We start from the raw sequence: 26,858 nt of genomic DNA on the forward strand, positions 1-26,858 counted from the left end.
TCAAATTCGGCTTCACATTCCTGCCACACTGAGTCTCCAGCCCAGAGCTGGCACTATTCCCAATGTGTGTGGACCACATTGCCAAGTTGTCAGATATGTCACATTATTGCCATTTATTCCATATATACCTTTGTGCAGTTATCATCTACTTGATCATACTTACTTTTCCCAGTGTGGAAATACGTTATTCTTTAGTCCGTGTTCAGAAATAATTAACTTTTGGTATAATACACCTGTAAAAATAATAGGTTTTAATTAGATATCATTAAGTTTAAAATTAAGAGTTACTGATGCATGTCTCCAAGTCTCAGAAAACTGTCTTCAAAAATTGCCTATCCATACTCCTTTGGTGATATCTTATCTAGAGCAACCATTTAGAGTGCTGGAACATCTTTAAGCGAAAATCATACGTGCCGTTGATCTTTAAAAGTATTTATTTTGAGAAATATCAATATTATATCAGATTAATTCATGACAAAACATATCGATAGAATAACATTCTAATTAGCTAGGAGGCTCAATATAGGTAACTCTAATAATGGGCACAGCACACATTGTATCACCCCATAGTTCATACTACCCAATAGCAAAAGACAATCCAGAACATAGGCGTTGGGCTGGATTTTAGTTTTCAATGTGGGTAGTGAAGGTGGGAAATTCCCTGGCTTGGCTGGTTGGGCAGAAGGGAGACTGGGGCCGGACTTTTCATGCAGATGGGCAGACTCTCCATCTATGTGAAAATGACGCCACATGTCCCGTCCCCAAACCTAGCCCCCACTATTTTTGTGGTGGAGGGTTGAACTTTGGACTTCTGTGGTTCATGGAGGCAGTTGCACATGTTAAAGTATAGCTGCCTTATATCTGATCTGGTTTTGCAAGGAGGGAGTGGGAAATATGATATGTGCGCATTAGACTGGGTAGGAGAAGGTCTAAGCTTTACCGGAGCTAATTGGGAAGTTGGGGCACACCTTTGAATATAGTCCCAAGGCATCTTTGGGAAAGGTCATGTGCCCTTTGGGAGAGGTGAAGTGCCCTTTAAGATTGTTAGAAATACACATGAATGTGCGTAGAAAGTGAGGGTAGCCTGGGGACTATCCCAGAGTGCGTTGGAGGGGTGGGGGCAGGGGTCGCTTCCGGGGCTCCAGATGGTGTGGAGGTGGCCTGGACGAAAGTCCCACCTTGGTGTTCTCGCACTTGCACATTCCCCATGCCTCATCTATGTCATCTCATGCCCACGACCCCCCCCACCCCCCGGCCACTCATAGCCTCCATGCCAACCCCTGATCCTCTACCCATCCCATCATGATCCTTTATAGCCTCTTTTCCAACTTAATACAAACACATGCTCCACCACCCACACATTTTAAGCTTACACCTTACACTGATAATTCCAATGAACTTGACAGTCCCAATGAATCGATGCACTTTTAACACACATTCACACACACACACACACATCCGCACAGGGCACCCCAGGCCCGATTGCCACCGTGTAAAAAAAATGCAAAGTGCCCCTGCCAGCTGGCACTGCCAGGTTGCCTGAGTGGTGAGAGAAGGGCCAGGGTACCACTCTGCCCAAAGGGCATGCTCTTGGGGGCCTTCAACCCCCTGGGAAACCCCATGATTGACGTTCTGTCTGGTCCGCGTTTGTGGAGCCGAGTACTGAACCGTCCTCGCCCGAGGTCTCGAGGCAAAGGAGATAGATCCCATGCCTCGGGCACCTCGCGAAACTGCATATTAAAATGAGACTAGCTGTCTTGTTTTAATATGCAAATTTGCCTAAAAAGTGATCCCCCCCCACAATGGGTGGGATTTACATCGCAACGTCTTGCGAGGTTGCGTTAGATCCTGGTCTCAAGGGTTTTTTTGGGAGCCAGAGGTACAATTAAAGCATCATAAAAGCTTGGACTAATGGTTTTTGTTCGGATTAAGGAAGTTCCCTGTGGAGTATTTAATTAGAGACATTGGGCTGGATTCTCCGTTCCTGCGTCTAAGTGCTGTACCATGGAGTACCATGACGGAAAAATCAGAGCCACATCTGCACAGATTCCGCTACCAGTGAGGGGCTAGCACCGTCGCTGTGTGAAACACCTGTGGAAAATGGTGAGAATCGCTGGGTCCGTGCTGGACACACACAGGACTGACAAGCTACAGCCACGCGTACACTTATACCCCCCACACACACACCAATCATGCCTGAAAGGATGGCGGCAGTTGTGCTGGACCACGTACCCTTCCACCCCGACCCCACAGCCCACCGCCTGGCCACCCCCATACTCCCCCCAGCCCTGGCAGAAGCCCCCCCCCCCCGGCCAGCGGCACAACTGTCAGTGATGTATGGCGGTGATGGACTCCATCTGTATGCTCTCTCTCCGCAGCAGCAGCCACACCAGACTCACGACTGTTGAGATCACATGTGGACCGTGCCATCGTGAACGCGGCCCATCGGAGGCCTCGCGGCTGGGCTCGATAATGAGATGGGTACACGGTCGCAACTACGCGCGCCGCGTGTCGCAATGACGACAATTTGGAAGGGCGAGGCATCGCGATTCGGCGCCGGGAGCCGTGTGTTTCAGCCTGGTAAGATGGTGCAACAAATGGGATGGAGCTAGAGTATCAGACATTTTAGCAGAGAAGCAGAGATTGTCCAGTGGGTTTTCTGGAAGTCAAACAACGAAGACAGTTTCTGAAGACTTCAGTCAGAGATCCTGCATTGTTCTGACAGGATTCATGGCTATCTCTTAAAACAGTCTCAAAGAACATCTCTTAAGCAAGTATGCCTGGGACTGCTAGCTGTATTTAAATGTGGGTGGAGATCCGAGATGGTTCTGTTGTTTGAGTAGAAGTAAAGATAGCAGTTAAGGGTTATTGTGTCACTGTACTGATTAGCATTGTTTCAGGGGGAAGCTACTTTCTTGTGTGATGTTAAAGATATTTTAATACTGTGTTGACAATAAAGTTAGTTTGTTTTAGTACCATATCTTTATTTTTGCGTGAAATCGCCCCCGGAGCGAGGTATCCTTTGCTCACAGTCTTACAAAATTAAAATAAAATATTGAGGTTTCTGTCCAATATCCCAGCCACTGTTGGGGGCTGGTCCGGGGTGGTAATAGAAGACTGTTAGAAACTGCTTTTTCTACAAGCTGAGGCACACTTATTTGAGGAGTTTGGAAGGATAACCTGTGGAATTCTGTAATTTGGATTGAGGGGGAGAGAAGGACACATTTTATTGCCCTGACACTTGCCGCCACCCGCCCCCCCCCCCCCAGCACCCACCCACCAGCCAGTGCTTACACCTACACTCATAGGGAAGCTCCAGGTTGAAGTAATTGATTTGAATACTTGTATCCTCCAAACCCAATTAATTTTATTTATCATTTAGAGTGTGTTCACATACCTGGCGCTTTTCTTTCAGCTTTTAACATAGCTGCATATTCGTGTGCAATGGTGCAGTAGGGTTTGGGGAAGGATAGCAGCCTTTTGCAAAATTTGTATGCTTTTTCATGAAGATCATCAGGGATATACGCTGCCTGAAAGGAAAACAGTTCATGACCAAAGGAATTTTTAGAAATTTTGTGCTAATTGTAGAATATTTAAGCATCGTTTCACTTATTTTGTTTGAAAAAGTAACTTGACAAATTCATCAAGCAAAATGGTGGCCACAGAAGACACAAACTTGAGAAGCAGAACCTAAAGACACTGAAAAGACAATGACGCAGAACCAAGTGAAATTGAAATTTTAATGTGCTGTGGACTGCAATATACAACTGGGATTTACATTCTGCAAAAGTCTTGGATTTTGCTTTTGTTGTTCCCTCCATAAAGTTACAGTTCAGAAATATGCTTCACACTCTCAACTGCAACTGGAGGACCACCAGCACCTTTCAGCTCAGAAACATAATAATATTGCAAAGTCAGCAATTATTCCAAGAAGGCAAATGGTTGGGAAATGCAGTGTCGGAGACACAGGGCTGGGTTCTCCATCGGCGGGATCCTCCGCTGCGCTGGCAGCGTACTCACGCCCGTGGATTTCCCGACAGCGTAGGGGTGCCCGCAATGGGAAACCCCATTGGCCGGCTGCCAGGACGGAGAATTCCGCTGCCGGCTGCGGTGTGCTGCACCAGACAATGGATCCCAACCCCTAGTCTTTCTTTAGGGTGTTTCTGAAATGGTCTACTTACTGAAGTGGATGTACAAAAATCCTGTGGCACCATTCATAGTGGCATGTCCCTCTATGGGGTCCCAACTCACTTCTCCCCCTCAGCCAATGCTGCCAAAAACAGATTAACTGACCATTATGTGAATGCTATCTGGACATTGCAGTGGACAAACTGGCTGCCATTTTTGTCTATATTAGAACAGCGATGGCACTTAAACAGTAATTTATTGGTTGTAAAACACCTTGGTGATTCGGAGGATACAAAAGTTAGTATATAAATGCAAGGTTTTTTATGTTAATGTAATTATAGTACTTAAAATAAGAACAGTTCTTGGAAGTACAGTGCAATATCTTAATTAAAATCCTTCTTTAGACATCCCCAAACAAATCAGAAAGTGGTCGGACCTGCACATATCAATGTAACAAATTTGTTTAAAAAACCAAGTCAATTGGAGTTTAGCGTGCACAATTTTTACAAGGCTCGAGGCATTTGCATTTCAGGCAGGTTTTAAAAAAGGGTTGCTTACAATTGAATTTTCTCCTACATTTCCAACTAAAAGACTGCATCTTACCATTCAAATATATCTGCACTTTTGAAATATCAGGAGGTTTTGGGCATGCAATTTATACCTGTTTACTTCTTTTCAAATAAATTGACTCCAGCCCAACTGTGGTGATATGCATCACTGTATATACACAAGGGGTTAATGTAAATACACTACAACAAAGTAAACACTAGAGGGAGCACCGGAGATGTCATGATATGCAAACATGCAGCTAATGAACACTTAGAATAGGACACAACCAATGAGCAGTCAAGACACCCAGAGGTGGCATTACCACAAGGGGGCATTACACAACCCATATAAAAGGACAGGGCACAGATGCACTGTCTCTTTCACAGACATACATCTGGAGAGTACATCAGGGTTGATCAACAGCATCACACCCAGCACGTGGCTTAGAGCAGGCTGGTAAAGATAGACTGAGTTACTACAGCTAGATTAGCAGAGTCGAACTCCTTTAAGAACTGTGTTAATAGTTCAATAAACACGCTGAACTCATTTCATAGTCTGGAGCTTCCTTTGTCAAAGCATTCATCAAGGAAGCAGCTTATGCTACACAAAGCAGCATAACACAACACCAACTACATCAAATACCTCATTAGAGTGGAGTCTATACACAGCTTGCTTGCTCAGATAAAAGCGTGCACAGTTTTTGTAAACAACCACCGTGCCTGAGTACATGACAATTTTTAATGCATTTTTATCTTATTTCACTGAATGTTATATCAAAATAAAAGCACAAGTGATGAAAGCTGTCTGCCTAAACAGACAAAATTACTTAGAGAACTCGGACTATTCCTTCATTCCATCTTAACTCTAAGATTATAAAACATTCCTGCTCAGCAGGCTGGACAGTTTAAAAAAACAGGACAAATTACTTCCTGGTATGTAATTCAATCGTTTCGGGAGTTATCCATTGAGTTTGCATAACAGATTCTTATCTATCACAGAAGCAAACCTAGAAGGCACTCCTTTTAATGTCATCCACTCACATCTCCACTGTTCCTTTCTACAATGGGTAATGAACTACCAGCAGCTAAGACCCCTGCTTTCAGCCATTATTAGGAGTTACATGAGACCGGGTTGCTGATGACCCTGCCTCCAACTGTCCCTCCCTCTGTGGCTTGAGTACGGGCCTTTCAATGGAGCTAATCTCCCAATGTGATGCTGTACTGTGTGATCTCCAAAAGAGATTCTTTTTTGGTCAAATTTTTTTTTTTATATAAAAAGGCCTTTGTATAGCTCAAATAATCATTTAGAGCCTTCATGAGTTGTAAGCAAACTCCTAATTTGTACAGGTCCAATGGTAAATTGCTAAAGCAGTGTTTTGAGCAGCATTTGCCCCTTAATTTCTTAAGCCAATTGCTCCCGGATAGATTTTCAAAACAAGACTGCTGGGGTTAAATCTAGCTCATGCAGCAATTGTTACGATCTCAGTTGATATTATAACTGGACGGGAAGATTCCAGAATGGAACCCGGGCTCAAAAGACCATGGGCTGGATTCTCCATCAGCGTGATTCTCCGTTTCGCCGTCAGCGCGCTCACGCCCACGGATTTCCCGCTAGTGTGGAGGTGCTCACAATGGGAAACCCCATTGGCCGGCTGGCGGTGCGGAGGATCCTGCTGCCGGCGGGGGCACTGCCGCACCAGAAAATGGATGCGGCGGGACGGAGAATCCCACCCCATAATTTTGTTAATAAAACATGGAGGAAGAGAGTCACAGGACCACTCAATAGTTTCAACAAGACGTCTTTTTTATTAAATATGAAAATAATGGATTATGATACAAATACTCCTTTACTCCCCCTTAGCCCAACAAATACTCACAGATTTTAAGATTAACACGGATTAAAAAGTATATTTTAGACTACAATGGTCTCATTGCCACAGAGTCCATTTAAGCGCACAGATGTTTTGTGGTTAAATATACACACGCTGCTCTGAACCCAAGTTAGTGTCTATGAATTTCTCCTCAGAATCTCCCTGATGATTGTCACATGAGAGTTTCCAAATTCTACTCCTAACTTTCCCGTAGCGATTTGCATTCCAACATCCAGACCAGGTTTTCCAAATGACATTTTTAAACAAACCTTCATGCTCCATAAAGCTTCTGCTCCACTTCTAAAAGCAAATCCAATCCAGATTTTACTCTACCACCTTTAGGATTTCTTTATCTGACTTGCTGTACAAAATGTTCACAATTGCTTTAACTCTCGACTCCCAGACTGTATTGAATGGCATCAAACTTTTGACTCATCTCTGAAGTCTACTTTCCCAATTTAAATCTGGTTACTATAATAGTCTCTTTAACTCAGAACATTGTGTTTACTCTTCCTTGAACTCTTCTGAACAATACCTTGGTATTTGTTCCTTAACTTCAATCATCTTAAGACATTCTTTCTGTCCCAATTCCCAACTTATCTGGACAATAACTGGTTCTTTAGGAAGCCTGCCTCTTTGCAGATTCCAGCCTGTCCAATCTTTCTTCTGGCAAAATTGAGAGATGTTCATTCCCCAGTGTCCTGTCTTCAACTACAATAAAATTCAGCAACGCTCACATACTTCTGCTGGCTTATTCACTCTAAAGCCCTCTCTGAGCACAACAAATTCATAGTTGGAACTGAAACCGACTCCCACAAATACAAACACCTTTGTCCAGCATGAATCTAACTATTGATTTCACCTTTCCAAACACAGAAACATCAAATTAAATCCACTTAAAATATACCTTATTTCTAATATTTACCAATACAAATATAAATACCATAAAACTATCTTTATTTTCCTAACACAATGAATATGGAGATACCACTGATGTTTATATGTTAAACTCATATTGAACTTGTATGCCAAATAAAAACTTAAAAATTACATTTTGTCAAAAGTATTAATATTCAGTCAAAAGTATTTATGCTATACTTATCCTGCATATCAAATATTGAGCAGATTTCATCCTGTACCCACCTGAATAATAGCATACATTAAGATGCTCAGTAAAGGTAGAATGTAGTGCTTATTGTTTTCTTTTGCCTGTTAAAAGAAAATTCAGTCATTATGAGATTCAAGACTTAATGGGCGGGATTCTCTCAGCTTGGGGCTGGGCCGGAGAATCCCCGCGACCGGGCCACGCTGCCCCGATGCCGGCACGCGATTCTCCGCAGAGCGTGTTTGGCATGGCGCCGGTCGCAGGCCGCTCTACGCGGCCGGTCCGCCGATTCTCGGCCCATCCCGCCGCAGTTAAAACGCTGAGTCCACACCTGCTCGCAGCCGGCGGGATCTGCGTGCAAGGGTCGGGTGGCGGCCTGTGGGGGGGGGGGGGGTAGCTCCGACCCCGGGGGGAGGGCCACCGATGCGGCCTGGCCCGCGATCGGGGCCCACCGATTGGCGGGCTGGCCTCTCTGCCCCCCCCGGCCTCTTTTCCTACCCGCCGGCCCCTGTACTCCTGCGCCATGTTGCGTCGGGACAGGCGCATTAAAGGAGGCCACTGCGCATGCGCATATTGGCGCCGGCGCCACTGCACATGCCTGGATCCCGCGGCGTCCAGTTCGCGCGGGGATCGGCAGCTGGAGCGGCGTGAACCGCTCCAGCGATGTGCTGGCTTCCTGTAGGGACCAGAATTACTCCTGGCAGTGGCCCATTCACGCCGTCGTAAAACGCGAGATGGGATGGGATGGAAGAATCCCGCCCAATACTTCTTAAGCATCAGACCACTAGGGGGCTAGTATAGCAGGGGGATGGTTTAGCACAATGGGCTAAACAGCTGGCTTGTAATACAGAACCAGGCCAGCAGCGCGGGTTCAGTTCCCATACAAGCCTCCCCGAACAGACGGGCGACTAGGGGCTTTTCACAGTAACTTCATTGAAGCCTACTTGTGACAATAAGCGATTATTATTATAACAAATTAAATGTGGCTAATATTTTCATTTTTATCGATTATGAAGTTTTCTATATGGAAGACAGAGTTTTGTGTTCAAAAGGATGACATCAATGGGGAATAGATGGGTTTTACACATGCAATACAGAGAATCAACGTATGTTCTGAGTAGTCAATAGATGCATATGGACATTGCAATCTACCCCTTAAAAGTATCTTAAACCTCAAACTTGCGGGTGTGGGGTGAAAGGGGACGTTCCCCCCATTTCTACTTATATCAACATCATAAATTTATGTATAAAATAGAATATAAATGATTTTGCTACAAATAAGAGGAAATATTCCCACCAACAGAGAAAGATCTCTGACCACACACTCTGATTTTGTTGTGTCTTGCAGCCCATTTCCTGACAATTATATGCCCTTTGGGTGTTGCATACAAACTCCAATTTTACTGACCTATGTTCAATTACTAAAGTTCACATGATTCAGCAACACCGCCAGTTTGATCAAATTTTATCTCAGGCAACGGTCTGACTTGAGAGTTTATGTCATGATACTGGCAACCAGGGTACACTCACTCCTACACTCCTTATCCCAAATGCTCGAGCCTTTGGCTTGCATCTCCTCTGGCAACTAATGTCTTAGCATCGCCATCACCACTGACCTCTGCCCCTCTAGATTTGGGACGCATGCTTCTGTTGGCAATTTAAAACCTTCTGCTTCTCGCCACTATCTTTAGCCAAGGCCCAAACAACAGCCAATGTGATGATTATCAGTTTGAGCAATCAGGGTGAGCAGTTGCAGTTTTTCTCCACATCGCCTGACTTGGGGAATCAGGCCTTTGACTATTTATGAAGCCGGTAGGTGGTAGAACATTTGAATGCAAGGGAAAATGTCTCATTCACAATGTACATTGTGATAATATCGGAGATAAGTGTCTCTACTCCCTTAAACCACCCAATGTTTCAAAACCAATATCTTTACAAAATGCTGTTGCTAAGTTCAATGACAACTCGTAGGGTACTGCAGGTGCAGCTTGCTTCAATGCAAGATGGTTCAAGGATCCATCTGCACAGAACACCAGGGTACATCAATCTTCACAATTACTGGAAAATCACTCATTTTCTTTCCAATAAATTCTCACCAGTTCCAGTTCACGAATAAGAATTTTGACCAGAAAAATATTGTTGTACGGGTCTCGTTCAGTCTTCTTATGTAATGTCCATCTAAACATCCCTGGAGAAAAAAAATAAATACAACGGTTTTATTATTTACAAACATTCAAATAAATGTATTTATAGCAGAGAATGGACTGCCGATTTTCCCGTCAGAACGCCAGAAAGTAAAAACGGTTCTAAAAAAGCAGAGGTAAGTGTGAACAATCAGGGTCCCTGAGGTAAACATGTGATCTGGACAACATATTTAAAGTTTCAAGCCATTTGAACAACATTCATGCACATTAGCCACTGCATGTTTAAATACATGCGATCATGGAAGCTTTTCGATGTGACTTAGACCGGTGCCATTAAAAAAGTGTTTAAATGAAAGCACGGTGCAAACCCCAATGAGGTAAAAGCAAAATACCTTCAAAATATTGAACCAAACACAAGAAAATGACATCTTCTGCTTCACCTAAAGGCTTAATTTTACACATGCTTTGAACCAGCACAGGACATTTTTACTCAATGGCTTGTTCGTCTGAGACAAATTCATTATAATGAACTGAGATGCATTTAGGGGAAGGAATCGCTAGAAGGGAATAAAAGGGAGAAGAAATTATGCTATAGTGTAATTGCCTGTGTAACCCACATGTTGTACCTGGGTTTTCCTGGTTTGTTTACCTGACTATTTGTCTTATACCCTAGGTATGAATGTATCTGCACATAATTACACAATAAATTCCATGACTTTTAAAAATGCGTATTTATACTCTGTGCAAGTTTAAACAATAAAGATCTGGAATTGGAGTTATATCGTCCGTGAGAAGTACCGAATGGTTCCAGCAAATTACATCATGTAGTTCTGTCTTCACGTCTTTCTAAACCTTCGATTGCACTAAGACAACTTAGGGCTTTAAAAAAATGGGCGTGATTCTCCCGCAATTGGCGGGATGGCCTGACACCGGCAACTAGAACGGCACGAACCACTCTGACGTCGGGCCAACCGGAAGTTGCAGAATCCTCCGCACTTCCGGGGGCTAGGCTGGTGCAGGAGGGGTTGGCGCTGCGGCAACTGCCGCCGAAAGGCCGGTGCGAATTAGCGCATGCGCAGAACTGCCGGCATGGCTCCTCGCATGCGCAGACCGGCCGCCGTGTTCCTGCGCAGGGGGTACTTCTCCGCGTCGGCCATGGCAGAGCCCTACAGAGGCCGGCACGGAAGTTTAGAGTGCCCCCACGGCACAGGCCCACCCGCAGATCGTTGGTCCCCAATCGTGGGCCAGGCCACCGTGGCCCCCCCCCCCCCCCCCCCCCCGGGGGCCGGGTCCCCCCATGACACCCTGAGGACTCCACTAGACAGCCTACCAGCCAGGTCCTGCCATGCGGGACCATGTCCATTTCACACCGGCGGGACTGGCCAGGAACTGACGGCCGCTCGGCCCATCGGGGCCCTGAGAATTGGCGGGGGGGGGGGGCGCTGCCAACACCCCCGACCGGCATGGAGTAAACCCCCGCCCCCCGCTTGAAAACCGGCACCGGAGAATACAGCATGAGGCGTCGGAACGGGATTCACGCGCCCCCCCCCCCCCCCCCCCCCCGGGGATTCTCCGACCCGGCGGGGGGTTGGAGAATCCCGCCAAATATCCTCCAACCTGCAGCCTTATTTGAGGATCACTAATTATTAGGATTAACACATGTTAGTTTGTTCATGGTACAAGTTAAAGAACCTGATTAAACTTATATCATCCAAGTGCACGGTGGCACAATGCCACACGACATCGAGGATCCGGGGTCGATCCCGGCTCCGGGTAACTGTTCGCATGGAGTTTGAACATTCTCACTGAGTCTGCGTGAGTGTCACCCCCACAGTCCAAACATGTACAGGACAGGTGGATTGGCCATGCTAAATTGCCCCTTAATTTAAAAAGAAATATTATCCACGCATTACCATTTTGAAGAATTGGATAATGTGCCCCCACTCTCCCATTTTCTTTTCCTCAATATACAATATAAGCTAAGTTTTCTCCCCCTTAGCCTCAGTGTGAACCTGAACACTCTGTGCAGAGCGCTTGCCAGTGATCATAGAATGCCTACAGTGCAGAAGGCCATTCAGCCCATCGAGTCTGTACCGACCCTCTGAAAGAGCCCTCCACCCACGCTCAGTCCCTTGCCCTATCCCAATAACTACTTTAACCTAACCTACACAACTTTTTTTGGGACACTAAGGGACAATTTATCATGGCCAATCCACTTTGCCTGCACATCTTTGGACTGTGGGGGGCAACCGGAGGAAACCCACGCAGACACGGAGAGAAAGTGCAAACTCCACACAGACAGTGACCCAAGGCCGGAATTGCACCCGGGTCCCATGTGCTGTGAGGCAGCAGTGCTACCCACTGTGCTACTGTGCTGCCCATGCACTTTTAAAAAGCAGGCCATTTAAAATTGTACACAGCATTCGAAAGCTGCCTTTATCAATGGTAAAAGGTCAAGGCTGCTGAATTGGATTGGCAAATTGGCACCTCATTAGGGATAATCAGTGAGTACTATTCATGAATTTCTATTTTTATAAAAGTTTAAAATAGTTTGTAGAAATTATCAGTTCAGTTATAGGAATTATTACATCCATTTTATTACTTGATATGTAACTGGTGCTCCTTGATCTCTAATTCACAGAATCATAGAATGTTTACAGCACAGAATAAGGCCCTTCAGCCCACCGTGTCTATGTCAGCTTTCTGCAAGAGCAACTCTCCTATCCCACTCCTGTGCCTTTTCCTTTTAGCCCTGCACATTTTTCCCCGTTCCGTTAATTATGCAATTCCCTTTTGAAGGCCTCTGTTTAATCTGCCTCCACTCTACATTCCAGATCCTAACCATTCGCTGCATTAAAGAGATTTCCGTCACGTTGTTGTTGCTTCTTTTTCCAATCGCCTTAAACTGGTGTCCTCTGATTCCCACCCTTTTGCCAACGGGAACAGATTTCCGGATTCACTCTGTCCAGACCCAACACCTCTAACAAATCTCCTCTCCCAGGAGAACAGCTCCAACTTCTTCAATTTATCCACGTAATTGAGCTTCCTCATCCCTGGAACCATTGCCGCGAGTCTTCGCTGTGCTCGCTCTAATCCCATCACATCTTTCGGAAAGTGTGATGCCCAGAATTAGATGCAATATTCCAGCTGAGGCCAAACCAGTGTTTTATACAAGGTTATATCAGTTCAGGAACACAATGGGCTTAAAAGGGCATTTAAGGGATTTTGTACAAACATGGCAGCATATAGAACTATGGTTTAAAGTAAAGATGAAACGTGTTATCCTTAAATAAAAAAGGCATAATCATAAGACCGCCAACCAAATATCAGTTATAGCATTACATAAATGGCTGATTAATCTTTCAATCAGCTATACGAGAGATTCGATCTAAGCAATGGTTAATTATTCTTTAACAGGTAACCTTAAAAATGTTGCTTCGGACACCACAGATCCCCTACCTCGACTGCATTGGACTCCCGTGTGTCCTTGATCCAGTTCCCGTATAATGGCTTTTACACTGCGCTGAACGTCAGCCTCCGCATTTACTGCTACACTGGGGCTTCCAGCTAAACAAATCAAACAAAGTAGAATAAATTTTACTGAGACATGTGACAAACTTGGAGTCTCCGGTCCCCGTGGAAATGGGAAAGTAGTCAGAAGTGTCAGAAGAATATTTTCTCGCAGCCTCATTTGTTACAACATTTTCTCATCAGAGATCGACAGCAGCAGAGGGTTGGTTAAAAAAAAAAGAATGACATTATTCAGGTGAAGTAGGAGTCTGAGAAAATTGCAGTTGGAAGGAAGAATATGAAAGGAAAAAAGAAAAACGGGTAAGAGAAAGAGCAGAAGAGAAACAAAGGCCGGCGTTTTCCAGCCCTTCCCACCAGCGGATCTTCCGGTCCCGCCGTAGGTGACCACCACCTGCGACGGGTTCTCCGGCAAGCAACTCAAATGGCCATTGACTTTGGTGAAAGATCCCACTGGCGGCCGATGATACAAGAGTGGGAGGCTCACTTGAAGAGTTCCCCATATACATAATCAAATTGATGTTTTTATAAATATTTGAAACAATGATGAGCCTCAGCTCTTTCCAGATTGAATTGTTACATTTCAGCCAAATATGATTCAGAGTGAAAGTTTGAAACAGAATGAGTCTTGCACAATACAAATATGAATTCCTTTATCATCATAAACCCATGGAAACCAACAGTTCAGTTCAGGAGCTCATTAGGTATGGGTCATCAAGCCAACCTGTCCAGGAAGGCAGTTTGCCATACCAGACAAAAGGATTTACAATTTGTTTGTGATAGTTGGTTCAATAATCAAGTCGGTGAAGTGAAAGACATCCAGATGCTCTTGAGTTAGTTGTGTGTCTACATTGAATTGTAACATGAGAACAGCCCATTTGGCTCAATAAATCTATGCTGGTGTCTAACTTCCACACCAAGTAATAATCTTAATCTCACTTTCCCACCAAGTTTGTCAACCTCCTCTTTAATCTATAAACCTAAAGTGATACTAGGATAGTTCTGGAAAGAGGGATAATTAGATTCCTGGTTATGAGATTACTAACATCTGAAAAGTTAAAATAGTTTCTGAGAGGTTTGGCTATGGAGATAAAGGCTAATTGGGGTGATGCCAGGTCAGAAAGTCATCTGTACTCTGAGGCCTCAATCCCTTCTTTCTCAAGAAGATTTCTGTGCATCAAACTGCCTCAAACCCCTTGTCATCAGGTCCTTCAGTAGAGGCAGTGGGAGTGTTTCTGTTGCCGTGAATTATTTTGTTAACACGTTCTTCAGACTTTACACATTGATGTCACTCACCCCTGATTCTTGTGCAGTGCTCCTGCGATGACCCAGTGCCTTCTGCATCTTTTTCTTCCCATGCTGCTGCTGCAGTGTCTTCTACTGGCTCCTTCACTGCACCAAGCATGAATAAAAAGAACTTCATAAATAAACCCAGAGATGAAGAATGCCATTGACTCCTTTTCCACCCATTGATCCTCTATTTTCGAGACACTAATTTCCTATCTCTCCCGTAAAAACAATCAAGTTTAGTCTTCAAACATCATGTCATACCTTTCTCAAGCATAAGGAAGCATAGAAGGGTGCAGCATAGAAGCTGGTGATGCAGATCACATTGTCATGTTAGCTCTTTGAAACGTTCTATCCAATTAGTCCCACTCCACTGCTCTTTTCCCATAGCAAATGGTTCCCTTTCAACTGTTTATTCAATCCATTTTGAAGGTTACCTTTATACTGGTCCGATCACTCTCTCAAACAGTGCATTCCACACCATAATAACTCACTCTCTAAATTATTTCTCCTCATACCATCTCTGGTTCTTTGCCAATTATCTAAAATTCCTGTCTTTCTGTTACTAACCTTTCTTGCCATTGGAAACAAGTTTTTCTGAATTTAATTTCTCAAAATCCTTTATGATTTTGAATACCATGATGAATGTTACCCTTGTATGTTTTAGAGTGATAGAATCTTACAGCAAAGGAGGGCGTTCCACTCAACATGCCCATTGAAAGAATTATTAATATAGTCCCGCATCCTAGCTTTTTTTCCCATAAACCTGCAAATCATTTCTCTTCAAATATATGTTCTTCTATGGTAGGAATAACAGCAAAAGGGATTATTATTTAAATGAAAAAAATATTAAAACATGCTGCTGTGCAGAGGGACCTGGGTATCCAAGTGCATGACTCGCAAAAAGTTGGTTTACAGGTGCAACAGGTGATTAAGAAGGCGAATAGAGTTTTGCCCTTCATTGCTAGAGGGATGGAGTTTAAGACAAGGGAGGTTATGCTGCAACTGTATGAGGTGTTAGTGAGGCCACACCTGGAGTAGTGTGTTCAGATTTGTCTCCTTACCCGAGAAAGGACGTACTGGCGCTGGAGGGTGTGCAGAGGAGATTCTCTAGGTTAACCCCAGAGTTGAGGGGGTTGGATTACGAGAAGAGGCTGAGTAGACTGGGACTGTACTTGTTCGAATTTAGAAGGATGCGGGGAGAAATTGTAGAAACATATAAAATTATGAAGGGAATAGATAGGATAGATGCAGGGAGGTTGTTTCCACTGGCAGATGAAAGCAGAACTGGGGGCATAGCCTCAAAATAAGGGGAAGTAGATTTAGGACTGAGTTTAGGAGGAACTTCTTCACCCAAAGGGTTGTGAATCTATAGAATTCCCTGCCCAGTGAAGCAGTTGATGCTCCTTCATTATATGTTTTCAAGGTAAAGATAGATAGTTTTTTGAAGAATAAAGCAATAAAGGGTTATGGTGTTCGGGCGGGAAAGTGGAGCTGAGTCCACAAAAGATCAGCCATGATCTCATTGAATGGCGGAGCAGGCTCGAAGGATCACATGGCCTATTTCTGCTCCTAGTTCTTCTGTTCTTAGTTCTCTGCTCTAAGAAGAATCCAATGTTTTCTAGTGTCTCCACATGATTGAGCTACTATTATAGCAAATCCCCTCTGCAACCTCTCCCAACGTCTTGACATTCTTCCTAAAGTATGGTATCCAGAATTTGTCACATAATGTCCTTGTTTTTTCTCTTTTGTCTCTCTCTAGAAAATTAAAGATCCCTTTTGATTTGAAAAGCCTTCTCAGCTTACAACTCACTCTTAACAGTAACATCTGCCCTAATGTAAAAACACTCTGACATACTCCGGCATCTATTAAGGCAACACTCCCCTGATATAGCCCATGTCACTCAAAAAAATACCGCAATAAAACTTAACAGACCTCACAGTACCTGTGTAATATACTCACACCCTTCACAGTAACAATCCCCCGAGATACTCTATGTTTCACACATTGGAGCCAATAGGAGCTCTGCTAATAGTTCTCTCAATATGGAGCAGCTCCATCATTGTACCATTCTAGTATAATCCACACCCATTGCACTGCCTGCTACATGCCATATTTGTGCCACCTTTCAATCCATTGGGAGTCACTAATCAATTGTCGGAGCCCCAATTTTAATCGGCATCTTCAAGTGGAGTTAGTTGAGGAAATTCGGATTCTACAACTTCTGAAAGAAATGCATTGTTTTTGATGGGACCAGTCATACGATTAAAGTTCACAACAAGACACACTTCAGAAAGTAAACAACTTATTTTCTGTGAACAGTGAGTGCTGAAATAGTATGGGAAAGTTTCAACATAACTTCATTTGGACTAACCTTTTGACTCCATTGTTAAAGTGCTGCTTAGTGTCTTCAATGGAATTGAACAGCAACATGCAGGAGATTGACTGGGATAAAAGCCAGGTTTCCAGATTATGATATTGGTCACGAATGTGGATCCTGATGACATCTACATTTTTTCTTTCCGTCACCATTTACGGCTACAAAGTTTTTTAAAAAAAAACAATTTGACAGTGCAGAGATGTATTTAAACTGTGTTTGCAAAGAAGCTCTAGTTGTTCACCCTGATCTTTTAATTTCAGCACTCAATACCATGTTTTTCCAGGTATGGTTTCTTACAAATGCGCTTTTTTTTTTTTACATGCAAGAGAACAACAAACATAACCACCTTGTGGCTAAAATTGTACGTTTTTACAATGAAAGAGCTAGGATACGACCTACTATACGGACAGAGCTGTACAATCTTCAACACATTGCACAGGAAGCTGGAGGTGGGGAAGTGGAAACAAGAGGTACCACATGTGGTTTGTGCAGCGGTGTTTGAAAAATTCACTGTGCAATGAAAATACCATCAGCATTTCTAGAGAAACATTCGCTATTGCAAAAAAATATATAGTATTCGAAGACAAACCTTGTCCTTCAGAACCAACTAGTTTGGTTACTTTACATCCGTTAAGAGATTGAAATCAGCATGGATTATACAATAGTCAAACAATTGTGATTGGGAATGAGCTATTTTTGCAAATTAAACATCTAAAATGTAATTTTACATAAGCATTTTACCTGCACTTTGCAATTTTCCTCTCTGAATCTCAACATTCATTTCAATTTTGATGCTTGCTGCCTATGATACTTGGACACACTTTCTCTTTCTAATTCTTTTCTGCAAGAATAAAATGGTCAGGATTCTCCTCCATGATACCAACCAAAATTAGGCAAGGTGACGGTGGACAGTGATGAAAAATTCAGGCATTGAGGCCTTCTGCCAAGTCACTGTACAGCGTGCATTTCCCTCCCACATTTCCACTAGTACTTCTGCTGAATTATCCATCCTATCTGCCAATGTTCTCACAATATCCCAGGGATGACATGTGGGAATTGGCAGGGGTCTTATTGTCCAGGCAGTCAACCCCATATATGGGCAATGGCCTTGCAGCGGCATGGTTGGGTTGTAATTCACCAACTGACCACGAGGAGTCTGGGGCGAGATTCTCCGACCCCCCGCCGGGTCGGAGAATCGCTGGGGGCTGGCGTGAATCCCACCCCCGCCGGTTGCCGAATTCTCCGGCACAGGATATTCGGCGGGGGCGGGAATCTCGCCGCGCCGGTTGGCGCCCCCCCCCCCCTCCCCCCCGGCGATTCTCCGGCCCAGACGGGCCGAAGTCCCGCTGCTAGAATGCCTGTCCCGCCGGCGTGAATTAAACCTCCTCTCTTACCGGCGGGACAAGGCGGCGCAGGCGGGCTCCGGGGTCCTGGGGGGACCGCGGGGCGATCTGGCCCCGGGGGGGCCCCCAAGGTGGCCTGGCCCGCGATCGGGGCCCACCGATCCGCAGGCGGGCCTGTGCCATGGGGGCACTCTTTTCCTTTCGCCTTCGCCACGGTCTCCACCATGGCGGAGGCGGAAGTGACCCCCTCCACTGCGCATGCGCGGGGATGCCGTGAGCGGCCGCTGACGCTCCCGCGCATGTGCCGCCCGGCAAAGTCATTTCCGCGCCAGCTGGCGGGGCACCAAAGGCCTTTCCCACCATCTGGCGGGGCGGAAATCATTCCGGCGCCCCTCAAGGTTAGGGCTCGGCCGCTCAAGATACGGAGGATTCCGCACCTTTGGGGCGGCGCGATGCCGGACTGATTTGCGCCGTTTTTGGCGCCGGTCGGCGGACATCGCGCCGATTGCAGAGAATTCCGCCCCTGATTAGTATATATGTGCATGTTAGAGTCAGGTGGCCAGAGACTGACTAGGGAGCTGGGAGAGAAGTTGTTTTTGTGCGTGTTAATACTGCTACTCATCTGTTGTTTTGTATCTATTTGACCCACAATTTATATTAATAAATCATTTATAGCTTTAGCTACAAGTGTTCTTAGAATATAAATCAGACCATCCGACAAGAACATTACATGGTACCGGGGATGGATGATATTAAACACAAGCCTACTACCAGGTCCACAGAGATTTGAAGATTTTGCAGACGTCAAGAATGACAACATGGAGTTGTTGAAGCCACCAATGAGTCTCAGATTTCATGGTAATGTGGACAGCAACTGGCATGTGTTTAAACAACAATTTAATCTGTCTCTTACTGCAGTAAATTTAGCAGATCAATGAGATTTGTGTAAGGTAGCGATGCTCCTAACAGAGGCAGAGCCCAAAGCAATTGCCGTGTTTAATGCGTTTAAGTTTGCAAACGATGAAGATAGAAAAAGTTTTAACGAAGTAATTCAAAGATTTGATGAACTTTATACCCCCAGAAAGAATGAAATTTATGAACGCTGCGCGTTTAGATCACGTTTATAGAAGACAATGATCCGTAGATCATTCCATCACTGATTTAGAGTTAAAAGCTAAAACGTGTAATTTTTCTGTGGTGGAATTGTCCATGATTCGGGACCAAATTCTGTTTGGTGTGAATGAAAATAAGCTGAGGGAATTGGAGCTGTCTTTGAAACAAACAGTTCAGATTTGTCAGGCTCACGAGCTAGCAGCATAGCATTCTAAAATGTTCCTCAGTAATGGCGGCGGCCTCTTGGAGGAAAGCACTCCGGTTGCTGCCCTTTTTCCAAAAAGGCAGGAAACCTCCGAAAAAGGCGGGAAGATTCCTGCAGTTCTTCGCACACTAACAAACAGGTTAATGATCAGGACAAAATATTTCTGTGTAAAAGGTGTGGTCAAAGGCACAAATTCAGGCAATGTCCAGCGTTTGGCAAGTTTTATATCAGATGCAAAGGAAAAGATCACTTTGCTCAGAATTGTTACTCTAAGCTCAACCCCAGATCAGTCAGGACAGTGGAAGACACAATTTCCAGTGATGAAACATTGTTGTTTGTTGGAGTAATAACAGAGAAGAATTTTTTTTTGGGGGGGGTCATCAAAAAATTCTCCAGCACTTAAAAAAAGATGCAAACTGATGCTCCATTAAAAATAAATGAGGTTGATGATGACAAATAGCTGCTACCACTTGAAGTGAACGGTGCAGTGGTCCAATTGAAGTTAGACACTGGTGCCAAAGCCAATTTAATCAGCATGACTGATTTTTAAAAATCTAAAAATTCAGCCGATTAGAAGAAATCACAAAATATCTCTGAGACATTATAATGGTTCAAGCATTAAACGTTATTGTGCTTGTGACCTGAGTGTGGTGGTGAAGAACACAATTCCGTACCATTCTATGCTGCATCCAAGGGCTTGGATTTAATATTAGGTGATCAGTCCTGTGAAGAATTAGGTCTAGTGCAGTGGTATATAGCATCCACAAAGGATTGCATCAATACTCCAACGATTCTGAGAACATTATCAGCAAATTCAGTGATGTGTTCACTGATTTTAGTACACTACCATTCGCCAACGAGATATAATTTAAAGATGATGCATTATCTAAAGCATCGATACAAACTATTAGTAGTGAAATTGCTGAAGATGTAGATCTGCATGTCAATCTCATTTCTACTCTGCCACCCATATCAGATACGAAACCACAAGTTATCAAGAAGATAGAAGAACCTACCAATGGCGGTAATTCCATCGAATGTGTGAAACAAAAAATGGTGATGCTCGTATAGGCATGGATTCCAAAGATCTTGACGAGAAAGTATACATATGGTAAAACAATCATTACAGAAAGCAATGGACAGTCAATCTGATCCCTATCTCCCGAAATCACTTTACAAAGCCTTACCATTGTCACATTAGATACCAGCAGAGTTACTCATGAATAGAAGGTTGCGTACCACACTTCCACACTTGGAAAAGGAGGGGAATGCAGTGGTACTGCAGGAAATGCAAAGCATTAAAGTAAAACAAAAGAAGTTCTATGATAGCGTGTCTGGAACTTCACCACCTCCGAGTAGTGATGACATTGTGAGAGTAGAAGATTCAGGCAAGTGGTCGAGAAAAGCCATTGTATTTGAAGAAGTAGCACCTCGTTCCTACAATGTACAGACAGAGGAAGGGTTGGTTTTAAGAAGAAATCATCGTGTTCTTGAAAACCAGAGAAGACTTTCACAACAACGTGATGGATAACGAATCTACATCAGAATCAACGCAAGCTGCAGTGTCAGATAGTTCAGCAGATCCTGAGCATGAGAATGTCATGGAGAACATTGAAACTACAAGATCTGGGTAGCAAAGTCAAACTTTGAGAAGATCAGCCAGGGTCAGAAGAAAACAGGATCGTCTCAATTTGTAGATTTGGACTATTTGTACAGACTGTGCTTGCTGTTATATGAAAAATGAAATGAAAATCGCTTATTGTCACAAGTAGGCTTCAAATGAAGTTACTGTGAAAAGGCCCTAGTCGCCACATTCCGGCGCCTGTTCGGGGAGGCTGTTACGGGAATCGAACCCAGGCTGCTGGCCTGCCTTGGTCTGCTTTCAAAGCCAGCGATTTAGCCCTGTACTAAACAGCCCCGCTAATATATATATATATTAAACATTTGTTAAACCAGTTAAAAAAATTTTGAAGAAAAAATTAATACTGCAGACTCACCGGCTAATGATATCACATGTAAATATACTGATGATAGTGTATTAATTTATTCCTTCAAAGGGGATGTAGTGATATCATGGTTGTGTTGTAATTCACCGACTGAACGCTAGGAGTCTCATTAGTATATAAGTGGAATGTTAGAGTCAGGTGACATCAGACTGATGAGGGAGCTGGGAGAGAGGTTGCTTGTGCATGTTCACACTGTTATTCATCTATTGTGTTGTATATATTTGACCCACAGTTAATGTTCATAAATTGTTTATAGCTTTAGCTACAAGTGTCCTTGTAATATAAATCAGGCCATCTGATTACAGCGGCCTCCACTCTGACCAATATTTAGCTAACAGTCTCAACTTTGGCCTTCATCACAGGGCAGTCACTGGACGGCTTCAATATGGTGCTTCGGTGTGTTTAGTTACCTCTTCTAGCACTTAGGATCCTGCTCATGCAAATGAACCCCCGCCAGAAACTAGGCTGGAATGTGGTGCTATCAAAGAAGCCAGGGTTGACTTCCGGTTGCGGCGATGACCAGCTAAGCCGCACGTTTCGGCCCCTCCCATTTCAACTGACTTTTGGGCTCTTATCGGGAGCCCCAACGGAAATTTTTTGCGGCCAAACCCAGTGTGAGGTGACAAAGGAAGGAGTCCCCCCCGGTGTGGATGGAAAGGAGCGACAGTAGTGGCCAGATTGTGGAGGATCCTCTGGAGCAGCGGCAGAGAAGAGAAGGGAGAAGCAAGATGGCGGCCGAGGGACCCCAGATGGTATGGGGCCCGGAACAGCAGGAGTTCCTCCGACGATGTGTGGAGGAGCTCAAGAAAGAGGTGCTGGCGCCGATGTTACTGGCAATCGAGGGACTAAAGGAAACACAAAAGGTCCAGGCGATGGAGCTCTGTGGAGTGAAGGCAAAGGCAGCCGAGAACGAAGACGAGATACAGGGCCTGGTGGTAAAAACGGAGACGCACGAGGCACTACACAAGAAGTGCATAGAAAGGCTGGAAGCCCTGGAGAACAGCTCGAGGAGGAAGAACCTATGGATTTTAGGTCTCCCCGAAGGAATAGAGGGAGCGGATGCTGGGGCGTATGTGAGTACGATGCTCCATACTCTAATGGGAGCTGAGGCCCCAACAGGCCCCCTGGAAGTGGAGGGAGCGTACCGGGTCCTCATGAGAAGATCAAAGGCAGGGGAAACACCAAGAGCAATAGTGGTGAAGTTCCATCGCTACAGGGACAGGGAGATGGTCCTGAGCTGGGCTAAGAAGACACGGAGTAGCAAGTGGGAGAACGCAGTGATACGCGTGTATCAAGACTGGAGTGCGGAGGTGGCGAGAAGGAGGGCGAGTTTCAACCGCGCCAAGGCGGTGCTCCATAGGAAGAAAGTCAAATTTGGGATGCTGCAGCCGGCGAGATTGTTGGTCACACATCAGGGCAAACACCACTATTTCGAGACGGCGGAGGAGGCATGGACATTCATTCATGAAGAGAAATTGGACTAGACTTGAGAAATTGATGCCCGGAGAGGGGTAGCGAGGTGGTGGCACAGAAATGTAAAGTGGGGAGAGGGGAGGGCTAATGTATAATAATGTTGGATGGGGAATTTTTCTCCCCCCGATGTGGGGGACATGAAGAAATGTGGGTGCCGGTGGAAAAGGGGACAGGGAAGGGGAATGAGGGAACTGCGCCATTAGGGGCGGGGCTGAGAGGAAGGCGCGGGTATTTTCCCGTGCTATGGAAACTATGGCGGGAAAAAGAGCGCAGGAAGGAAGGGAGCCTCACACGCAGGGAGGTCAAAGGATGAACGGGGGAAGCCGAGGTCAGCCAGAGTTAGCTGACTTCCGGAAGCAATATGGGGGAGTAATCAAGCTAGAGGGGGACCTAAGGGGGGGGGGGGGGGGGGGGGGGGGGGGGGAGATTAACTGGGTTGCTGCTGAGAGTAAGGGGGAGCTGATACGAGACGAGGTGGTCGGGACGGGAGGGTGCCATCTGGGGGACAGACGGGTGCGTGAGATCTGGGTGAGGAGATGGTTTAAAAAAGGGGATGGCTAGTCGACGAGGGGGGTGGTAAATGGCCCCCCAACCCGGCTGATCACGTGGAATGTGAGAGGTTTAAATGGGCCGATTAAGAGGGCAAGGGTGTTTGCGCACTTAAAGAGACTGAAGGCGGACGTAGTTATGCTCCAGGAGACGCACCTGAAGTTGGCGGATCAGGTTAGACTGAGGAAAGGATGGGTGGGACAGATATTCCACTCAGGTTTGGACGTGAAAAACAGAGGGGTGGCAATACTGGTGGGGAAACGTGTATCGTTTGAGGCTAAGACCATAGTGGTGGATAGTGGGGGCAGGTATGTGATGGTGAGTGGCAGATTGCAGGGTGAGGCGGTTGTGCTGGTGAACGTATATGCCCCGAACTGGGATGACGCGGGATTCATGAAGCGAATGCTGGGACGTATCCCGGACCTGGAGGTGGGAAACTTGTTAATGGGGGGGGGGACTTTAACACAGTGCTTGACCCAGGGCTGGACCGGTCCAGATCCAGGACCGGGAGAAGGCCGGCAGCGGCCAAGGTGCTTAAGAGATTCATGGAGCAAATGGGGGGAGTAGATCCGTGGAGATTCGCCAGACCGATGGGTAAAGAGGTTTCCTTTTTCTCCCACGTCCATAAGGTATATTCCCGGATAGACTTTTTTGTTTTGGGAAGGGCACTGATCCCGAAAGTGGCAGGAACGGAGTACTCGGCCATAGCCATTTCAGATCACGCCCCGCATTGGGTGGAGCTGGAACTAGGAGAGGAAAGGGACCAGCGCCCACTCTGGCGATTAGACATGGGACTACTGGCGGACGAGGGGGTATGCGGAAGGGTGAGGGGATGTATCGAAAGATACCTGGAGGTCAATGACGATGGGGAGGTCCAGGTGGGAGTAGTATGGGAAGCGCTGAAGGCGGTGGTTAGAGAGCTGATTTCCATCAGGGCCCACAAGGGGAAACAAGAGGGTAAAGAAAGAGAGAGATTAGATGGGGAAACTTTGAGGGTGGATAGGAAGTATGCGGAGGCCCCAGACGAAGGGCTATACAGGGAGAGACGAAGATTACAGACGGAGTTTGACCTGCTGACCACGGGAAAGGCAGAGACACAGTGGAGGAAGGCACAGGGGATACAATATGAATGTGGGGAAAAGGCGAGCCGGCTGCTGGCCCAACAACTTCGAAAGAGGGGGGCGGCGAGAGAGATTGGAGGAGTTAGGGACGAAACGGGAAAGATGGAGCAGAGAGCAGGGAAAGTGAACGACGTGTTCAAGACATTCTATGAGAGGCTGTACAAGTCCCAACCCCCGGAGAGGAAAGAGGGAATGATACACTTTTTGGACCAGCTAGAGTTCCCGAGGGTGGAGGGGCAGGAGGTGGCAGGTCTGGGGGCGCAGATTGAGGTGGATGAGGTGATCAAAGGAATTGGGAACATGCAAGCAGGGAAGGCCCTGGGACCAGATGGGTTCCCGGTGGAATTTTATAGGAAGTATATGGACCTGTTGGCCCCGCTTTTGACGAGAACCTTCAATGAGGCTAAGGAAAGGGGGACATTACCCCCGACAATGTCGGAGGCGACGATATCACTAATTCTGAAACGAGACAAAGACCCGCTGCAGTGCGGGTCATACAGGCCCATCTCCCTCCTAAACGTAGACGCCAAACTGCTGGCCAAAGTGATGGCGACAAGGATAGAGGATTGTGTCCCAGGGGTGGTACATGACGACCAGACAGGGTTTGTTAAGGGGAGACAATTGAATGCCAATGTACGAAGGTTGCTGGGGGTGATGATGATGCCCCCACCGGAGGGGGAGGCAGAGATAGTGGTGGCGATGGATGCAGAGAAGGCATTCAATAGGGTGGAGTGGGACTATTTGTGAGGTGCTGAAGAGATTTGGGTTCGGGGAGGGGTTCATTAGGTGGGTTAGACTCTTGTACACGGCTCCGGTGGCAAGCGTAGTTACAAACAGGCAAAAATCGGGATACTTTCGATTACATAGGGGTACAAGACAAGGGTGCCCCCTGTCACCGTTACTGTTCGCGTTGGCAATTGAACCATTGGCCATAGCGCCGAGGGACTCTAAGAAGTGGAGGGGGGTGCTTAGAGGGGGAGAGGAACATCGAGTGTCACTATATGCAGACGATTTGCTGCTATATGTGGCGGACCCGGTAGAGGGGATGCCAGAGGTAATGCAGATTCTCAGGGAGTTTGGAGAGTTCTCGGGATACAAATTAAATATGGGAAAGAGCGAACTTTTTGTGATGCACCCCGGGGGACAGGGCAGGGGGATAGATGCTCTGCCGCTGAGGAGAGTAGCAAGGAATTTTCGATACCTGGGGATACAGGTGGCCAGGAACTGGGGAACCCTACATAAACTTAACCTGACGCGATTGGTAGAGCAGATGGAGGAGGACTTTAAGAGGTGGGATATGGTGCCCCTGTCATTGGCGGGGCAGAGTACAGACGGTTAAAATGGTGGTCCTCCCGAGGTTTCTTTTCGTGTTTCAGTGCCTCCCCATCCTGATTACAAAGGCCTTCTTCAAAAAAATAGACAGGAGCATTATCAGCTTTGTGTGGGTGGGAAAGACCCCGAGGGTAAAGAGGGGGTTCCTGCAGCATAGTAGGAAGCGAGGGGGATTGGCACTGCCGAGTCTGAGTGACTACTATTGGGCCGCCAATGTGTCGATGGTCTGTAAGTGGATGAGGGAAGAAGAAGGTGCGGCGTGGAAAAGGTTGGAGATGGCGTCCTGTAAGGGAACGAGTCTAAAAGCGCTGGTGACAGCGCCGCTACCATTCTCCCCGAAAAGGTACACCACAAACCCAGTGGTGGTGGCGACCTTGAAGATCTGGGGGCAGTGGAGACGACATAGGGGAGTGACAAGTGCCTCGGTGTGGTCCCCGATAAGGAATAACCACAGGTTCGTCCCGGGGAGGATAGATGGGGGATTTCAATGTTGGCAGCGAGCAGGAATTAGGAAGCTGAAGGATCTGTTTGTGGACGGGACGTTTGCGAGTTTGGGAGCATTGGAAGAAAAATATAAGTTGCCACCAGGGAATGCTTTCCGATACATGCAAGTGAGGGCATTTACGAGGCAACAGGTGAGGGAATTTCCGCGGCTCCCGACACAAAGGGTCCAGGATAGAGTGATTTTGGGGGTATGGGTTGGAGAAGGTAAAGTGTCCGAAAT

General features: G+C 45.9%; 1 protein-coding gene across 3 annotated transcripts in view; it reads right to left on the reverse strand.

The window, feature by feature from the left end:
* Nucleotides 1–26,858, reverse strand: part of LOC140395474 (phosphoinositide 3-kinase regulatory subunit 6-like) — a 174,523-nt gene that overhangs the window by 77,776 nt on the left and 69,889 nt on the right. For all 3 annotated transcript variants that reach the window (XM_072483260.1, XM_072483262.1, XM_072483261.1), the window contains exons 2-8: nt 16,987–17,150; nt 14,621–14,716; nt 13,256–13,363; nt 9,749–9,840; nt 7,691–7,756; nt 3,398–3,530; nt 164–233 (exon numbers count right to left, since the gene is read on the reverse strand). In XM_072483260.1, the coding sequence (XP_072339361.1) occupies nt 164–233; nt 3,398–3,530; nt 7,691–7,756; nt 9,749–9,840; nt 13,256–13,363; nt 14,621–14,716; nt 16,987–17,119 (698 nt within the window). In that variant the 5' untranslated portion in view covers nt 17,120–17,150. The remainder of the gene's footprint in view (nt 1–163; nt 234–3,397; nt 3,531–7,690; nt 7,757–9,748; nt 9,841–13,255; nt 13,364–14,620; nt 14,717–16,986; nt 17,151–26,858) is intronic.

The sequence above is a fragment of the Scyliorhinus torazame genome, chromosome 18, assembly GCF_047496885.1.
Source record: "Scyliorhinus torazame isolate Kashiwa2021f chromosome 18, sScyTor2.1, whole genome shotgun sequence".
NCBI lineage: Eukaryota > Metazoa > Chordata > Chondrichthyes > Carcharhiniformes > Scyliorhinidae > Scyliorhinus > Scyliorhinus torazame.